The sequence below is a fragment of the Giraffa tippelskirchi genome, chromosome 1 (assembly GCF_054371585.1).
Source record: "Giraffa tippelskirchi isolate mGirTip1 chromosome 1, T2T-mGirTip1v1.2.pri, whole genome shotgun sequence".
NCBI lineage: Eukaryota > Metazoa > Chordata > Mammalia > Artiodactyla > Giraffidae > Giraffa > Giraffa tippelskirchi.
In genome coordinates, this window is record NC_137275.1 from 96,416,821 (window position 1) to 96,435,531 (window position 18,711).

Consider the following 18,711-nt stretch of genomic DNA (forward strand, 5'->3'; position numbering starts at 1 on the left):
GACCATGAGAGTGACTAAAGTTGAGTGTAGAGCAAGCTCACTGGAGATAAGGAGGCAAGAGAGACCAGGGTAAATCATGTGTGCGGTGTAAATCATCAGTATGGATGCTGAAATCACCAAGAATGATGACTGGAGTCATTGTGGCCATAGCAACCTGGAATCCAGAAGACAGGTGCAGGTCCATGGTACTCAGGGGCCATGAGCTTCACCAGGATCCTGGTGGATCTATTTTGATATTGCGTTCTTTTTCTTTCAACAGACAACCCAATTCCATTCACAGTAGATGTGTGAGAGGGAGGGTAAGAAAGCAGGGGTAGATGATCCAAAATATTATCTTCAGGTATTGGGATCAAGAAAAAGGTGATATCAATAACTGTTTTCTGAAAGTGCTTGAATCTGCATGTTCCACTGGTAAAATGAAGGAAATATTGATGAAATATTAATAAGCCCTGAGCATAAACTGTAGGAAAGTTCAGGTTTTTCCCCTCCTCCTCCTCTTCCCGGTTCAGTGGGTGGACAAACATGGAGCATTTGTGCTTGGGCTTCCCTTGACCTTGAGGAGTCCGGTTGGATCAGTTGACTCTTACTCTGCTTTATTGTTGACACATAACTATGTAGGCGTCAATCACTTTTCATTTGTTTATTCTGCTAATTCCTCACCTCAGGACATTTCCCCCTCTCCCTTTCCCCTGCCTTTTTCCTACCTCCCAATTTGCTATGCAGCAGTAATTTCCCTTTACACTGCGCCTGCCAATTGCAATGCCAGATGGCTTTGGTTCTGAGTCCCCTCACCCAGCCCCCCTTGAGAACAGCTGCCATTGTCATTGCTGTGAACACATCACGGCTTTGAACCCATAGCTGGGACCCAAACTTGATGCTCAGCATTGGGAGGGGCTAGCGTTAATGCAAGGAACTATGAAAACAGCACACACTTTTCCTTGCTGCTGTTCAGCAAAAGCCCTTACAACAGGCTCTTTAGCATTTTTTCAATCATCTGTGTATTGAAATCTCATTGTGGAGTTTAATTCCTTTACCACCTGACTCAGCTCCCTCGTCGTGAAGTTCCCTTTGTACCACAAACTCAATTAGAACCCCATATTTCCTATCCTGAAAACAGATGTAAAAAAATGTAGGGTATGTGTGTGTGCACATTTGTAAGCCTATCTTTAGAAATCCAGCATACACACTGCCTTATCTGTGTCCATATATTTTCATTTAAACAGGTTCACTCAACAAGAAAAACACAATTTAGTGGCTATTTGGACAAGCTTTCTCTTAAGTCAGCCTCTGAGCAAAGATAAAGGAATAGAATTTCTTTTTTAAAAAAATCTTGAGTTATGCTATATTGGTTCCATCACTAAAATTCTGTTACTGTGACACCATCTTAAAAGATTTTATTTTTGAGCCCTCTGTGATGGCAGGTCAGTCGTGGGCCTAAAAACCCAAACAAAAAGAACTCTGAATCAAATACCATGTAGACCAATATGCATTTCAAAGGCACTGCCACGTAGTCAGTGGGTTAGGGTTTTTGTGTTGTTTTCTTTTTCTTTCTTTTTTGGGGAGTGGGGGAGGGAAAGGGACTCTCTTTCATGTTAATCTAATTGTGCATAACCCAGGCACATTTTGCCATGTAGGGAAACTTTCTCTTCAGCGTCTTTCCCTACCACACACCCGGGGCCTCCTTTCATTCCTCCCCTTCTGAAGTCAGAGTGCTCCCCGGGCAGACACTTGGGGGAGATTCCCAGGATGGTGATGTATTCGGCTTTGCTGCTGAGGAATTTACTATCCCCTCACTTGGCAGCAAATGAAAGTGGGTATTAATTTCTCAGAGTGCTGGTAGAAACACGAGAGCGGGACGGCAAGCATGATACCCACCCAAATCTGTATGTGATGCACAGCAGGCCGCCGTTTCAAAGGAGGGAGAGGAAAGGCAAGAAAGAAAAGAGTCTCCTGAGTTGACTTTCTCTGCATTTTGCATCGTTAGGTTTTGGAGAGAGATGCGAGAGGTTCGGGCCCTGAACGGGAGTTAAATTATGCAGCTGTGGGGACGCCAGGCCCTCCAGAATAGGATGCTTCGTTTAGATTTTCCACAATGCTATTGAAGTGCTTATTTTCCTCCTGAAGAGACACAAACAGATGCAAACTTCTGTAAACACTTTAGAAATGAATTCAGAGAGTTTGGCCTCTCAGCAGTGCTCAATAGCTGACAGAAAAATGTCTAATTAGTGCAAGTGGAAATAATAGGGCCACTTGGATTCCTTCCATCCTCCTCCAAGTCTACTTTTCCAAGGAACTCAAAGGGCCTTTGTCTGGCAGGTCACCCTCTCTCAGGCTTTTGTGCTCCAAACTATTAAGAGTAGAAGGGGGAAAAATAGATGAGGCAATGTTCTCTGCTCAAATATATGGCGTGTTCACGCAGGATGCAGAATAGGGTGTTTGCAGCATCCTTTACAGGTGCTCGGGAGGGATTCCTCCATTGGCCACAGCCAAAAGCAGCTCGCACGTGCATGCTGAGAAAGCTGCCTTTCAAGCACCAGCTTTCCTTCACCAACTGCCGTGGAGCCTGCTCATTTTCCTTTTCTTTCTTTTCTTTTCTCAGTTTCTAGTAACATCACTCCTTAGGGCAAAGAGGCTTCACCATTTTCTGAAATAAACCATAGAGCTGTTATAGGAATGATCTGTTATTTCCTTTTTGCTCTATTGAAAATTCCACTGACATTTATTTTAGGAGTCTATCTTTGCTTGTTGCTATTTTGTCATACAGGGGAATGGGAGCACAGGAACTAAGTTCTCTTCCCTATTTTGTTCCCCTTCATTTACTAAGCACCCATAATGTGCCAGGCTCTGTGCTGAACATTTGGCCCACATTTCTTCTAATTCTCAAACAGCACTAAAAATAGATATTATCCGCATGTCACAGATGAAGCAACTGAGACTCAGAGAGGTTGAGTAACTTGCCATGGCAAATGAATGGAAGACCTTGGACACAATCCAGATAAACTTAGGGTTTCATCTCAGACATTTTTCATCCCTACAAGTGGATTTGGATCATTTTTATCTCTCTGATGTTCCTAACTCCACCTAATTTTTACTGTATCTTCTTGAACTTAAGAAATACAGTTTTAAGTGTCATTTGGGGTTCAACTTCTATTGATTTCTTTTCCTCTTTAGTATAGGCTTCTTTCATGCCTGCTGATTTTTGACTGGATTCTAGGCATTATAAATTTTACCTTATAATATGGCAGATTCTTTGTGTGCCTGTAAATATTCTTGAACTTTTTCCTGGAACTCAGTCAAGTTAGGAAATAGTTTGATCCATTTCAAGCTTGCTTCTAAACTTTCAGAGTGTCTCACTACTGAAGCATTACACTTCTGAACATCCTACCCCATGCCCTGTGAATGACATAATTTCCTACTCTGGCTGGCAGAAACACAAACTACATGAGGCTTGGGGATCGTTTCCTCTGTTCCAATCAAGTGGTTCTTTCCCCAGCCTTGGGTGGTGTCTTTCCAAACATGAGCTGATCAGTAGGGTTCTGCTAAAGATTAAGGGGACTTCCTGCAGATCTCTGGATGTCTTTCTTTGTGCAGCTCTCTCCTTCTGGTACTTTGCTCTGTGAACTCTGGCCACCTTATCTTCCATAGACTCTTAGAAGCTCCATCTCCTCAACTCGGGAAGGCCACCTCACTAGACTCACAGAGCACCCTTTCAGCTGTGTAAGGAATGCCCAGTTGGAATAATCTCCAGTTAATCACCAAATTATCATTTGGTCTCATGGTACGTACCAGCTTTCACTAGAGAGGTTTAAAATACTGAAATTAAAGGTCATTTCCTGGAAAGTTTTCTTTCCCTTATTTTAAAATACATAACAACAACACTCTTTTCAATTGGGATTTGTTTTTATTTGCCCCTGTTTTTCTTTTTTTCTTAGAAATTTTTTTTATCATAATACAGGATACCGCTTCCTAAGAACCACTGTTTGAACCCAGTAAGTGACGAGTTCAGCCCTAGCTCCAAAGACCCAGATTCCTGTGCGGATTAGGCCCTGCCCAGATCACCTTGATCAGACACAGGGGGAAAGCAGGAGAAAGACTGACCCTCAAGAGACTTGAGTTCCTCAAGTATTAGCTGAGGCTGTGAAGAAACTGGAACTCTGTCCATGTTGGTAGTGTGGTGAAATGGTGTAAACTCTGTGCACTGTTGGTGGTGTGGTGAAATGGTGTAAACTCTGTACACTGTTGGCAGTATTGTAAAATGGTGTCAACTCTGTGCACTGTTGGCAGTGCTGTAAAATGGTGTAAACTCTGTGCACTGTTGGTGGTATTGTAAAATGGTGTAAACTCTGTGCACTGTTGGTGGTATTGTAAAATGGTGTAAACTCTGTGCACTGTTGGCGGTATTGTAAAATGGTGTAAACTCTGTGCACTGTTGGCAGTATTGTAAAATGGTGTAAACTCTGTGCATGTTGGTGGTGTGGTAAAATGGTGTAAACTCTGTGCACTGTTGGTGGTATTGTAAAATGGTGTAAACTCTGTGCACTGTTGGCGGTATTGTAAAATGGTGTAAACTCTGTGCATGTTGGCGGTGTTGTAAAATGGTGTAAACTCGGTGCACTGTTGGCAGTGCTGTAAAATGATGTAAACTCTGTGCACTGTTGGCAGTGCTGTAAAATGGTGTAAACTCTGTGCACTGTTGGCAGTATTGTAAAATGGTGTCAACTCTGTGCACTGTTGGTGGTGGTGTAAAATGGTGTAAACTCTGTGCACTGTTGGTGGTATTGTAAAATGGTGTAAACTCTGTGCACTGTTGGCGGTATTGTAAAATGGTGTAAACTCTGTGCACCGTTGGCGGTGCTGTAAAATGGCGTAAACTCGGTGCACTGTTGGCGGTGTTGTAAAATGGTGTAAACTCTGTGCACCATTGGCGGTGCTGTAAAATGGCGTAAACTCGGTGCACTGTTGGCGGTGTTGTAAAATGGTGTAAACTCGGTGCACTGTTGGCGGTGCTGTAAAATGATATAAACTCTGTGCATGTTGGCGGTGTTGTAAAATGGTGTAAACTCAGTGCACTGTTGGCAGTGCTGTAAAATGGTGTAAACTCTGTGCACTGTTGGCAGTATTGTAAAATGGTGTCAACTCTGTGCACTGTTGGCGGTGGTGTAAAATGGTGTAAACTCTGTGCACTGTTGGTGGTATTGTAAAATGGTGTAAACTCTGTGCACTGTTGGTGGTATTGTAAAATGGTGTAAACTCTGTGCACCGTTGGCGGTGTTGTAAAATGGTGTAAACTCTGTGCACCATTGGCGGTGCTGTAAAATGGCGTAAACTCGGTGCACTGTTGGCGGTGTTGTAAAATGGTGTAAACTCGGTGCACTGTTGGCGGTGCTGTAAAATGATATAAACTCTGTGCATGTTGGCGGTGTTGTAAAATGGTGTAAACTCAGTGCACTGTTGGCAGTGCTGTAAAATGGTGTAAACTCTGTGCACTGTTGGTGGTATTGTAAAATGGTGTAAACTCTGTGCATGTTGGCGGTGTTGTAAAATGGTGTAAACTCGGTGCACTGTTGGCGGTGCTGTAAAATGGTGTAAACTCTGTGCACTGTTGGCGGCGCTGTAAAATGGTATAAATTCTATGGAAAACAGTATGGCAGCTCCTCAAAAAATTAAAAATATAACTACCATTTAATCCAGCTATCCCACTTCTTGGTATATATCTGAAAGAACTGAAAGCAGGGCCTCAAAGAGATATTTGCACACCCATGTTCATAGCAGTACTATTCACAATAGTCAAGAAATGGAAGCAACTCAAATGTCCACTGACAGATGAATGGATAAACAAAAATTGGTATATTTTGTTATATTCCATACAACATTTTAAAGGAAGGAAATTTTGTCACATGCTACAACACGGATGAACCGTTAAGACTTTATGCTAAGTCAAGTAAGCCAGGCACAGAAAGACAAAAATCTGCATGATTCACTAGTATGACATACCTTAGAAGAGTGAAATTCATAGAAACAGAAAGTAAAACGGTGGTTACCAGGGGCTAGAGAGAAGGGAGAAAGGGTTTGTTTAATGTGTATTGTGTTTCATATTTGCAAGATAAAAAAGTTCTGAAGATCTAATTTACAACAATATAAATACATTTAACACTACTGAATGCCATACTTAAAAAAAGCTAAGACGGTAAATTTTATGTTCTGTGCTTTTTACCACAACAGAAAAGGAAAAAAATAAAAGTGATAGAGACTTAAGTTCCTTCCTGCCTGACCCTGACCCTTTTAACTTTGTAACTTTGGAAAGTCAACCTCTCAGTCTCCCTTTCCTTACCTTACTTAGATTTTGTAGTTACTATAAATACAAATGAAATCATTTGTGTGAACGTTTTTCATAAACTATATGGTATTACAAAGATGGAAACCATTATTGTCAAGGAGGAAAGGGAGGAGAATCAGCCCTGGAGAACAGACCTGCCTCTAAACATTGCATCCCACGTAGGTACTCTGACCCAGAAAACTGAAGTGAGACACCTATGAGAATGAAGAGCAAAACTAAATATCAGGCATGCACCTCAAAGAGAAGGGGCTCACTGTGGCTTGCTGAGTACCCTTCACAGGGTCAAGAGCAGGGTGACAGGAATAGGATTGCTGTTTCAAAGAATGGTTTAAGAGAGCCTGGCAGTGGCAGACGCTGCACGTTCTGCAGATAGTAGCTGAGGTTGCAAACCCAAGGGCCGTATTGTTGTGCACCTAGCATAGAGAGGACTCTTGATCAGAGACTCTGTATGAAACAGAGCTGGGCATACATAAAATCAGCAATTTCCTTTTCTATCTTTAAATTTATGTTTTACAAATGTCAAATGACTGATTTCATTTTAAAACTTGTGTTTTTCAGATTGATGGTTGATTTAACAATCCTCAATAGAAGTTTTGAGCATTTCAGTTTTAGTTAGGCATTTTTGGTTGAGTTAAACAGAGGCTCACACAAGCAAATTCATAGAATAGGGTGTACCTTATTATGAAGATACACATGGGATGATAAAGGAAGCCTGTAACTCTAATAATGGCATTGGTGAAAATGTGGATCTGGATTCACAGTCACATTCTTGGATCTTCACGTGGGTGTTATACATAAATGTAGCTTAGCTAAACTCTACTCTCTGCTTCATATTATACTGCAGCAACTGGAAAATTCTATGTTTCTTAGTTTAGATTGATAAATTCATTTTCCAATCCAGGCCACAGAGTCATGGGCTAGGTATGAGGTAGGTACACTTAGGTTAGCCTTCAGCTGGTGGTAAGATGGGGAGAGGGGATCAAGGTCAACAAAAAAACGTTGCTGCTTCAAAGGCAGGAGCTGTGGGCAGAGCAGTTTCCTTTAGAAAGGGTTATGGTGTGTTAGGGGGACTTCCCAGATGGCACTCGTGATAAAGAACCTGCCTGCCTATGCAGGAGACCTAAAGAGATGCAGGTTCGATCCCTGGGTGGGAAAGATCCCCTGGATGAGGGCACTCTAGTATTCTTGCCTGGAGAATCCCTTGGACACAAAGAGTCACAGAGGTTTCGGACACGACTGAAGCGACTTAGCATACAGCACACATGGTGTGTTAGGTAATGATTAACATTGGGGTCTTTGGGCAGATCCAATAAATAACACCTCTCTTACCCTCCTAGAGCAAACTAAGAAATAAAACAAAAGAGTTAGGGAGACAAGAGATTAAATATTACCTTTAATTCTGACAAAGGCTAACTTGGAAGATACAGCTAGGTTTTAGGGCAAGGGGTTCTGCTAGATGAACTCCAGAATTATGTTGACTTCCCTATTCAGTCACAGAAATTACTGAGCCAAGCAGAACACCCCATATAGGGTGGTTTTCTAGATAAGGCATGACATAGAAGAGCAAAGAAGAATCCCTGTTTCCTTAAGACACTCTGATCCCAAAAGAAAAAATTGAGGAGCTAAGCAATGCATGCCCAGTTCCTTCCCAAGTTTACCAATCAAAATCGTCCACCTCTCCTGGGGCAGCATAAGTAGAAAGAGGCCAGGGGTGCTACAGTAACTGAGCTCCCTGAACGTGGAAGGAAACATCAAAAGGAGAGAAGAGATACTCCCCCTAACAATTGGTATTACTATTAATATCACAATTTCAATAGTGATCAGCTAAGAACAAAAGGACAAACACAAGAGCACATTATCACTTTTTAAACTTAAAAAATCACAGTAATAGGTTAAAAGCCTTAACAAGAATGCATTAGTTTGAAAAGAGAAGGATTATGGTAGTGGTTCTTGGTAGCAAGGTATAAATTAAAAGAAATATTGAGTTGGCCAAAAGGTTCATTTGGGTTTTCCATAAGATGTTCTGGAAAAATCCAAACGAACCTTTTGGCCAACCCAGTAGGATTTTAGGAGTCAGAATGGGAGGAATAATTCAATTGGATGATTAAAATACTGATTTTGACAATTAAGTAAATAGAATCTGCCTCTTAGGATTTTTTTTGGTGACGATTAAATAAATTAATACATATAAAGCTCTTAGCACTGTGCCTGGTACCTAGTTTTGCCCAATAAATGCTAGTACTTATGTGATAAAGAAAGCAGTGTTTGTATAAAAAGATTGTGGTAGGAAAATGGGCAATGCTTATGCTTTCTAGGCTTCATATGTGAACTAACAAGCCCAGAAAACATTCTACTTGATTTAGTTTAGCAAATGGGTGGTAAATTCATTTATGTTGTCAGCTGTATGACTTTTAATGTCTTTAGTATAATAATGCCTTTAGTATAATACCTTAGGCTTCCTTGATAGCTCAGTTGGTAAAGAATCTGGCTGAAGATCCTCTGGAGAAGGGATAGGCTGCCCACTCCAGTATTCCTGGGCTTCCCCTGTGGCTCAGCTGGTAAAGAATCTGCCTGCAATGAGGGAAACCTGGGTCAGATCCCTGGGTTGGGAAGGTCCCCCAGAGGAGAGAAAGGCTACCCACTCCAGTATTCTGGCCTGGAGAATTCCATGGACTGTATGGTCCATGGGGTTGCAAAGAGTCAGACATGACTGAGTGACTTTCACTCACAGTATAATACCTTAAAAGCCCTGAATATGGTGTTTTTACATAAAAGTTTGCCTCATTTAAATCTCTATTTCTCACTCTTTGTTATACTTTCATGTCTGTTTCTTTTCTTATTTTATTCATTAACTAAACATGATCATATAAATATAAAATACTACCTAGAATTCTGTATTTCTTATTAATTAAAATGTAGGCAATAAATGAAGCCAGGGTGTTATGAACTGATGTGGAAAGCTATTCTAGATGCTATGATGACGGAAGAAACCAAGTAGCACAACAGTATGTCTCGTGTCATTTCATTCAGGAAGGAAAGGAAGGAAAAGAAAGGGCGAGAAATAAGAGAAGAAAGAAAAAGGGGAGAAAAGGAGAAAGGGAGGAAGAAAGTAAGGCACCGCAAGGAATCGATTAATGTCTAAATATACATAAAAGGGTAGAGGAAGTTCTGGAAAGATCTCTGAGAAACCGTTATCAGGAAGAAAAAGAATGAATTTGGTGGGAGGCAGGGCGAAAATAAGGTAAGGAATCGAGAAACAAAGGGCCACATTTAATTTTGACTTGGTATTGTTTGGATTTTTAATAACAGGATATATGCATTTATCACCTGTATAATTTTAGAAATGTAATAGAGAAAATGGAATAAAAAATATTTTATCCCACAAATGAATTGGGATGACGACGATGATGGTGACTGTCTTTTGGTTCAGTCGCCTACCGTTTCCTCTCCTAGCTTAGGTTTTGTTGTTCTTCTTTTGATCATAACACCTAGAAGACTAGCCTGGTACCAAGACTGCTCTCTTTTCTGCCGGGCGCTCTTTCTGTCCTGTTGATGGTGTCCGGTGGATGTTCCCCCAGGCGTCCCTGAAAGCCTCCATCCTCGCCCGGGACTGCGCCACGGCCGCCGCCATCGTGTTCCTGAGCGACCGTTTCCTGTACGGGCTCGACGTCTCGGGCCAGCTCCTGCAGGTCGCCAAAGCGCTGCACAGGCTGCAGCCCGCCACGCCCATCGCCCCGCAGGTGGTCATCCGCCAGGCCCGAATCTCGATGCATGCAGGTAGGCTTCCTCCGGCGGGCCCCCCTTGTCCCGGAGGCGTCCCTTCCGGGGCTCGTCTGCCCTCGGGGCTCCTTGACTTTCGCGGGGACGACGGGAACCGCGGCCCGCGGGCCTCCCTTTGCAGCCTCCCGCGCTCCCGCCGGCCTGCCTGCCGCGGCGCCCTTCCACCCGCCTCTTGCCAGCACAAAGGCCCTGGCATAAAAAAAAGAGCCAAAAGCAATAGAGAAAATTGTGAAAGGGGGTGGAAAATACTAATTGGAGCTTTTGTCGTCTAACAAATCTGTCCCGCTGCTTTCAAACAGGGGTATCTGAATTGCTATACTTCTGACCAAGAGCCTTTAAAAAGAAGATTAGAATTCTACTATTTTCTCTTCGCTCTCCTGTCTCCTTTCTGTAGGGCCACTTGACTATGCTAACAATAGAGCTGACAAACCCACTGAAGTAATTTGAGATTTTTTTTCCATCACTAGGAGCACCGGTACAGTACCTGATTAGGCCTTAAAGTATCTTTTTTTTTTCCTTCTGTCACTTTGAATGAAATGAAAAATGAGGCTGACATTCTAACTGAGGCTGTACTGTAGAGGAGTGCTGGTGGGGGCAGGGGCCTGCTCTGTGTTACAGCAAAGTTCACTGCCATAGAATTCTTGAATTATTTAAATTACTGATAACCATAAGGTTTAGAAACCTGTAGCCTGCTGTACTCATTTCCAAGAGTGAAAGAGTAAAGGACAGAAATAGAATACAAGTTGCTCTCCCAGAAACAGAACTGGCTTATTTTTAAAACTAGGTTTAGCTATTGCTATTGTTTTAATAACTCTGGACTTGAAGAGATTAAAATATCTTTTAACTACTTCATTTCCTTTGAAAAGGAACTGTTCAGAATGAGACAGTTGCTGAATACAGAGAGGGGCAGAGATAAAAGGACATGAGAGAAATGGGCTTGTGGAGGCTAACTTTACAAAAGCCCAAGCTCATTCACTCTCAAGGTCTTGCAGCTGTGTGTAAATTGTACTCGGGTCTTATTATATAGTTTTCTAAAGTAACTACATCAACAGAGTTGAACTTAGGGAAAAAAAGTCTTACTTCAAATGTCCATAATCGGGGACATTTTTATAATGTTTGGGGTTTATCATCTTTAAGGTATGAGAGAAACCTAACCGCTAATATTCCTCCTGACAGCATCAGATGGAATGATGTGTCAGCAGAACGTTCTATGGTGAGGGGGCGGTGGCACCAAAAAATGAGGGCTGGGTGTGGGCAGGCAGTGTTCTAATGTTTGTTCTCATTAAACAGAACTTGGAACAGAGGGCATGTTTTATAATACACTGATTTGCTGTAGTGTGACATGTTAATCAAGGTCAAGTTGGTAGGCAGGCGTGTTGATAGCTTTGCTTTACACAAGCAAATAATCTCTTCATTTATTTGGTTGGTTGGTTGGTTGGTTGTTTCTCACGTCTCTAACCAAGGCAGTATAGAGTTTTTCTCCGGATGATGGGTTAAGCCTTGATACCATCATGAGCAGTACACTTCTCTGCCCACATATCATATGTCTAAGGTAAAAGTCCTAGATCTTATTCTCCAACAGTTAGAGTTGTCATTTCCTCAAAGATAATACCAGAAGTGCCACAGGAAAACAAACTCAGCCTCAGGATTAGGTGCTTACTTATAAACATCTGCCCCCAAACATCTCTTGAGCCTCTACCTACGCTAGGTTTCCCAGAGAGAAAGGGGAACTTAGAGCAAGGGTGCTGTCATGGAAAGCAAAGAAGGTACAGGGGAAGGGCATCTCAGTCCCCAGCATTTGGGAAACCCTGATGCAGGAGAGGTGTGTGTGTGTGATACTATAAGGGTAAGGAAAAGGAACGAAAATAATACCCCGGGACAGCAACCTTCCTGTTTTGCCCTTTGACCTACCCTTCCTGGTAGCCACTCAAAACCGACTCCAAAGGTCTAAGTATTCAACATCATGAGATTTCAGAGGCAAGAGAGGATGCCCTGGGCCTGCTCAGCTCACTCTTGGCTGAAATTAGACAAAACCTTTCAAGCCACAATTAGATAAAGCTTCAGACTTACAGTTCCATCAACGTGGAGAATGCAGAATCTTCTCCCATTACATAAATATAGTAAATTAAATGTTTTTGAATGCATGAAAGATAGATGTTCAAAGTCAGAATAGTAGATTATTGCTCCTGACACTATAGCCAAAGGGATTTACACTTGGATACATTCTAAGGGAAGGGATTGCCACTTTAATTACTGTGCAGGGACAAGGCCTTGGGTTTCGTGGGGTGAAATATTTGCATAAAGCTGGAATTCTTAAAAGTTTGCACAGCTATGAAATGGAACTGAACAGCTCTACCAACCCAACCAGAGAAGTGGGGGAGGGAAGCTTGCTCTCTGCCCAAGCTCTGAGATGGAAGCCAAATATATATATATATATATGTATATATGTATATATACATATATATATATTTTTTCTTGTTGTTGTTCAGTCACCCAGTCGTGCCTGACTCTTTGCGACCCCATGGACTGCAGCACTCCAGGCCTCCCTGTCCCTCACCATCTCCGGGAGATTGCCCAAGTTCATGTTCACTGCATTGGTGATGCCATCCAGCCATCTCATCCTCTGACGCCCTCTTCTCCTTCTGCCCTCAATCTTTCCCAGCATCAGAGACTTTTCCAATGAGTCATCTGTTTGCATCAGATGATCAAAATACTGGAGCTTCAGCTTCAGCATCAGTCCTTCCAGTGAATATTTAAGGTTGATCTCCCTTAAGATTGACTAGTTTGATCTCCTTGCTGTCCAAGGGACTTTCAGGAGTCTTCTCCAGCACCACAGTTCAAGGGCATCAATTCTTTGGCGTTCTGCCTTCTTTATGTCCAGCTCTCACTACCGTACATGACCACTGGGAAGACCATAGCCTTGACTATGTGGACCTTTGTCAGCAGAGTAATGTCTCTGCTTTTCAACATGCTGTCTAGGTTTGTCATCGCTTTTCCTGCCAAGAAGCAATTGCCTTCTGATTTCATGGCTGCAGTCCCTGTCCGCAGTAATTTTGGAGCCCGAGAAGAGGAAATCTGTCACTATTTCCACCGTTTCCCTTTCTATTTGCCATGGATTAATATATATGTATATATCCATCCAAAAAGAAATAGCAACAAGTCTGTGCCAGATGTCTGTGTAGAGTCTGAATTTACCCACAATGAATCCCCCAGCAAGTAATTAAGAGAAAATGAATTCAGTACTGAAATTTCTGGGACCTAGAAGATCAAGTACAAGCCTATGCTCCAGAGAAACATCCATACTCCAGAGGTGTCTCTTAATGTCCAGGCCAGAAAGGTACACAGTGTCACTTCTGCCACATCCTTTGTCCACAATAGGTCACAGGGCCAGTTCAGGCTCAAGAAGAAGGAAAATAAATTCTAGATTCTACTTCTTGTTGGAGGAATGGCAGGGTCACATTGCAAAAGAACATGTGGGCTGGAAGAGATTGTTGTGACCACCTTTGAAACACACTGTGCCACAATCAGGTATATGTCTGTGTGTGCACTTTGAAACAGGCTGGTCAGGGAAGGCCTTATGAGACAATGAAGTGACATTTGAGCAAAGACCTGAAGGAGAAGGGAGAAAGCCTTGTAGATGTCTGAGATAAAAGCATTCCAAACTAAAGTCATTGTAAATACAAAGATCCTGACATGGGAACAAGCCTGACAGGTTCAAGGGACAGTTGGGAAGCCGCTATCACCAGAGCAGGAGTGAGGCTGATGGAAAGAATGGTAGAGATGAGGTCAAAGAAGTCCCAGGGCCAGACCATGAAGGACTTAGAGGGACCTGGAAGTAGAAATGGATAAAAGGATAAATGATTGAGATTCCTACTTACATTCATAGGTTAGGCCTATGAATTCATAGGTTAGGCCTATGAAACAACCATTCATAGGTTAGGCCCCTTCTATGTGGTGTTGATGAAGTCAGTGAAAAGTTTACAAAGAACTTCTCTACTAACCCCCTAAAAAATTCCTTCCTGATAATTCTGTGGTGGTTTAGTCACTAAGCTGTGTCCAACTCTTTGCGACTCCATGGACTGCAGCATACCATGCTCCTCTGTCCATGGAGTTTCCCAGGCAAGAATACTGGAGTGGGTTTTTTGTTTCTTTCTCCAGAGGATCTTCCTGACCCAGAGATTGAACCTGGGTCTCCTACATTGCAGGCCGTCTCCTGCATTGCAGGCGGATTCTTTATCAATTGAGCCACCAAGGAAGCCCTAATAATTCTGTAAATAGTCCTATTCACTTCACAGGCAACTCAACTCTACCTTTGGAGTAGAGTCCTGGCATAGTTTTCACAAGAAGGAGATGCAGCCTCTGAGAAAGGTTTGCCTATACTTCTCAAGCCTTACTCTGTATGAATGGATTATTTATTCATATAAATGAATACGTGTGTATACATATACACATGTGTATATACATGTGAATCTAATTGCAGTTTCAGTTACTATATAACTTCCCATCTTACCAATTCCTGAAAACTGCATCTTCTTTCTCACTTTTGTGTGTGATGTAGTTACTGATTTTAAATTTTAAAGTAGGATGTTTCCCTGTTATAATGTGTTAACCTTAGAGCATGAACAGCAGTAGTATTTAAAGCACGTGTTCAGAACTAATTATGTGGCGTTTGGTTGCTTCTTTTCAGGGAAACTTTTAAAAGCAGAATATATCCTGAGCAGTCTAATAAACAACAATGGAGCAACGGGTAAGGTGCTCTTATATCTTCACCATAACCTTCACGCGCTGTCCCTACAGAATTCCAGTTTAGAAACAACTTAATGACCTCGTAGTTACTGTACACTGGATATTCCCAGAACTCCCTGGAACTGGCTCTGTCCCTGATGAAAGAAGGGGCTTTGGTCAAGCAGTTTACTTCTCTATGTTTCCATTTTCTCTTATTAAAAATGAAAACGGAACAACAAAGTCTTCTAATATTGCCCTGCTTTATTGTGGAGTGTGTTACCTAATCAGCATTAGTTGTGAAAGTAGGTAACTCCCTGGGCTTCAGAAAAGGCTCAGCTGAAGCTTTGTAAAGAATTGTGAAAGGAAATTGAGCCTGTAAGTTCAGGAGAATACACTTACAGCTTTATGTATTTAAGTGATCTGAAAAAGAAACTGTATTTGGCTACAGAGAAAATGTAATAAAAACTTATTTTGAAATGGATTTCTTAGAATATTTAATCATACATGAAAGGAAGGAAGTCCTAATAGTTGAATAACAAGTGATTTAAGCCTCAGATATCTTGTCTGAATTTCTAGGCGCTTAAGTCAACAAGTTTCCCAACAAATTGAACACAATTCCCAGTCAACTTTTTTTATTCCTATTTTTTGCCTGTGCCATGCACTGCATATGGGAACTTAGTTCCTGGACCAGGGATTGAACCCATGCCCCCTGCAGTGGAAGTGTGGTGTCTTAACCACTGAAGCTAAAGAAATCCCCTAGTTGACTTTTAACCTCAATATACTTGGATAGAAGGTCCCAAGCTCCTTGAAACTTTTAGACATTTCCAGTGGGAAGCCCACTGGAAATAAAAATATTGGCTACATACCTCTTCTGTGGCCACCATCACTAACCTACAAGATGCATTATTTCCCATCTTCTGCATTCCCCGACATACACACATGTAGATTAAAAGCCAGGGAAAAAGTAACGGGGTCAATGTGGTAGAGAATACTGAGAGATTATGAGAAAGAGCTGACTATTTTTGATGTTTGGCCACTGGCAGTTATCAGGCCCCAGCTTCTTCCCCTTGTGCCCCACATCTGGACAGGCTGAGTTTTTTTTAAAGCTCATTTATCAGTAAACCTTGGCCTAGCTTGTGGTAACCTTTACCCCAGCCCCACACCCTAATCAAAATAAAAAGAGAAGCCACCCACCACTCCCTTAAGTCAAACGGACCAGCTTAGGTGCCTCCCCGGCCCTCCTCAGAAAGGCTCATTATGTGAGCACTAAATCTTTTCATAGCCCCTCGGTGCATATGTGGAATCATCAGTTTCAACATCCAAACCAATTTTGGGTGAATGGGATGGATCCTGGCCTCCTCTCAGGAACCACAAGACAGCGGGGGTGACACTGTAGTTAATTAACCTGGGAAGCCTTGGAGGAAAGACCATTGAGGATGAGCCCTGAAGTAGGAGTTGGAGGGAGCAGAATCCCAGGTAGTGGGAATGACAAGTGCAGATACCATGAAGCAAGGAAGTGTGTTTGTGTGTGTGTGTGTGTGTGTGTGTGTGTGTGTGCCCGCATGCACATGCATTCAGTTGTGTCTGACTGTTTATGCCCCTGTGGACTGTATCTCACCAGGCTCCTCTGTCCATGAAACTTTCTAGGCAAGAATACTGGAGCAGGTAGCCATTTCCTACTCCAGGGGTTCTTCCCAGTCCAGGGATCGAACCCCTATCTCTTGCATCTCCTATATTGACAGGCAGATTCTTTACCACTAGCAAGAGCTGGCTGCTATTATAAGGGACACAGGCAGAGCCCAGTTGGTTATGGGGAAAGGTGGGGACCAGGAAGGAGTCAACTCCGGTGAAGACTTGTAGGTTATAGGTTAGACTTTATTCTGCATACAGAGAAGAGATTGTCTACCGAATCTATGTCACATGTGTTCATGAAGGCTTCCATGAACATACTTTTATCTCACCAGGCTATTTCTTTAATAATCAAGGCCAAAAATGTTTTTCTTTTCACCCCCTCTCTTACTGTAGGTACCTGGCAGTACAGACATGAAAGCGACAAGGTCCTGGTGCAGTCAGTCTGCATACAGATAAGAGGACAAATTCTGCAGAAGTTGGGTACAGTCATCCTCTCAAGTCTCATTTGCCAAGTCTGGCTAAGAGATATCACTGTGGGCTTTTCTCATTGTATCTGGTTGATATTGTTCCATTTCCCTTAGTTTCTTCATCAAAAAGAGACTGACCCTTAAGATGCCAGGAATATTATGAGCATTAACAAAACAAAATAGTTTTCTATTGAGTTTTGTTAAAGAAACTTTCGTTTCTATATTGTGACTTTTCTTGGTACTATTTCTGGCATCTGGCTGTCCGTTCAGCAGGACTCCATGTGATAAGTGAGTCTCTTGTCCTATACCTATGCTGATAACTGGGCTTCCCAGGTGGTGCTAGTGGTAAAGAATCCACCTGCCAATGCAGGAGATGCAAGAGACACGAGTTCAGTCTCTGGGTCAGGAAGATCCCTGGAGTAGGGAATGGCAACCCACTCCAGTATTCTTGCCTGGAAAATTCCATGGACAGAAGAGCCTGACAGGCCACATACAGTCCATGGAGCTGCAAAGAGTCAAACATGACTGAGTGCACACACACCCTCCGATAACTTACCCATTTGTTCCTCAGAAGGTATTTCTGAGTTTTACTAGCAAAGTTTAGAGGACCTCAGTTGTATTTTAAGATGCAGACTAATGTATCTGAAATTTTTAAATGGAGGATGGTAATTGTTATCTTGAAAATAATGGAGATAATCATTTATATATTAATATATTTCATATGTACACATGTGATATATTATATTTCTTACTGTTTCCCAGTGAAAGGGGAAAATTATCTGTATTAAACCAACCAGGAAAGCAGATTGTTGTTTTTCTAGCAGGTTGCTATCTGCTCATTGCTGTCAATCTAATCTAGTTGTAAATTTTCTTACAAAATGCAAAATCTTTCTGTATTAGCTTTTAAAAGTATTTTCTGACACAAGAGCACAGACACTAGCAGTTTGTCCTGTCTCCTTTTTTGCAGGAATGTGGTATGAAGCAGCAGAGTTAATATGGGCCTCAATCATGGGATACCTGACACTTCCTCAGCCAGATAAAAAGGTTATTTGTCTCGTGTTTATTTTCTCATTTCCTATATTTGCCTTTGGAAAGTTATTACCTTATGGCACAATTGAGTTTATCATTTATCAATTTTATTGGCTGTATTTTTGTTGATTCTTCTGCTTTATTGACTATGCCAAAGCCTTTGACTGTGTGGATCACAGAAAACTGTGGAAAATTCTTCAAGAGGTGGGAATACCAGACCACCTGACCTGCCTCCTGAGAAATCTGTTTGCAGGTCAAGAAGCAACAGTTAGAACTGGACATGGAACAACAAACTGGTTCCACATCGGGAAAAGAATACGTCAAGGCTGCATATTGTCACCCTACTTATTCAACTTATATGCAGAGTACATCATGAGAAATGCTGGGCTGGATGAAGCACATGCTGGAATCAAGATTGCTGGGAGAAATATCAATAACCTCAGATATGCAGATGACACCACCCTTATGGCAGAAAGTGAAGAAGAACTAAAGAGCCTCTTGATGAAAGTGAAAGAGGAGAGTGAAAAAAGTTGGCTTAAAACTCAACATTCAGAAAACTAAGATCATGGCATTTCCACTTCATGGAAAATAGATGGGGAAACAGTGGAAACAGTGACAGACTTTATTTTCTTGGGCTCCAAGATCACTGCAGATGGTGACTGCAGCAAAGAAATTAAAAGATGCTTACTCCTTGGAAGAAAAGTTATGACTAACCTAGACAGCATATTGAAAAGCAGAGAC

General features: G+C 42.0%; 1 protein-coding gene and 1 long non-coding RNA gene across 6 annotated transcripts in view; one reads left to right on the top strand and one right to left on the bottom strand.

Annotated features, from left to right (window-relative positions):
- The window catches only part of ALPK1 (alpha kinase 1), a 124,485-nt gene that overhangs the window by 91,080 nt on the left and 14,694 nt on the right, over positions 1-18,711 (top strand). For all 5 annotated transcript variants that reach the window (XM_081484883.1, XM_081484859.1, XM_081484870.1 and 2 more), the window contains 4 exons: positions 9,916-10,114; positions 14,805-14,864; positions 16,868-16,954; positions 17,909-17,985. In XM_081484883.1, the coding sequence (XP_081341009.1) occupies positions 9,916-10,114; positions 14,805-14,864; positions 16,868-16,954; positions 17,909-17,985 (423 nt within the window). The remainder of the gene's footprint in view (positions 1-9,915; positions 10,115-14,804; positions 14,865-16,867; positions 16,955-17,908; positions 17,986-18,711) is intronic.
- On the bottom strand, positions 1,195-9,992 carry LOC145504165 (uncharacterized). The gene is made up of 4 exons (XR_014052140.1): positions 9,776-9,992; positions 8,787-8,908; positions 5,995-6,047; positions 1,195-2,644 (listed from the first exon to the last, which is right to left on the bottom strand). It is a non-coding gene; the product is annotated as an uncharacterized LOC145504165 (long non-coding RNA).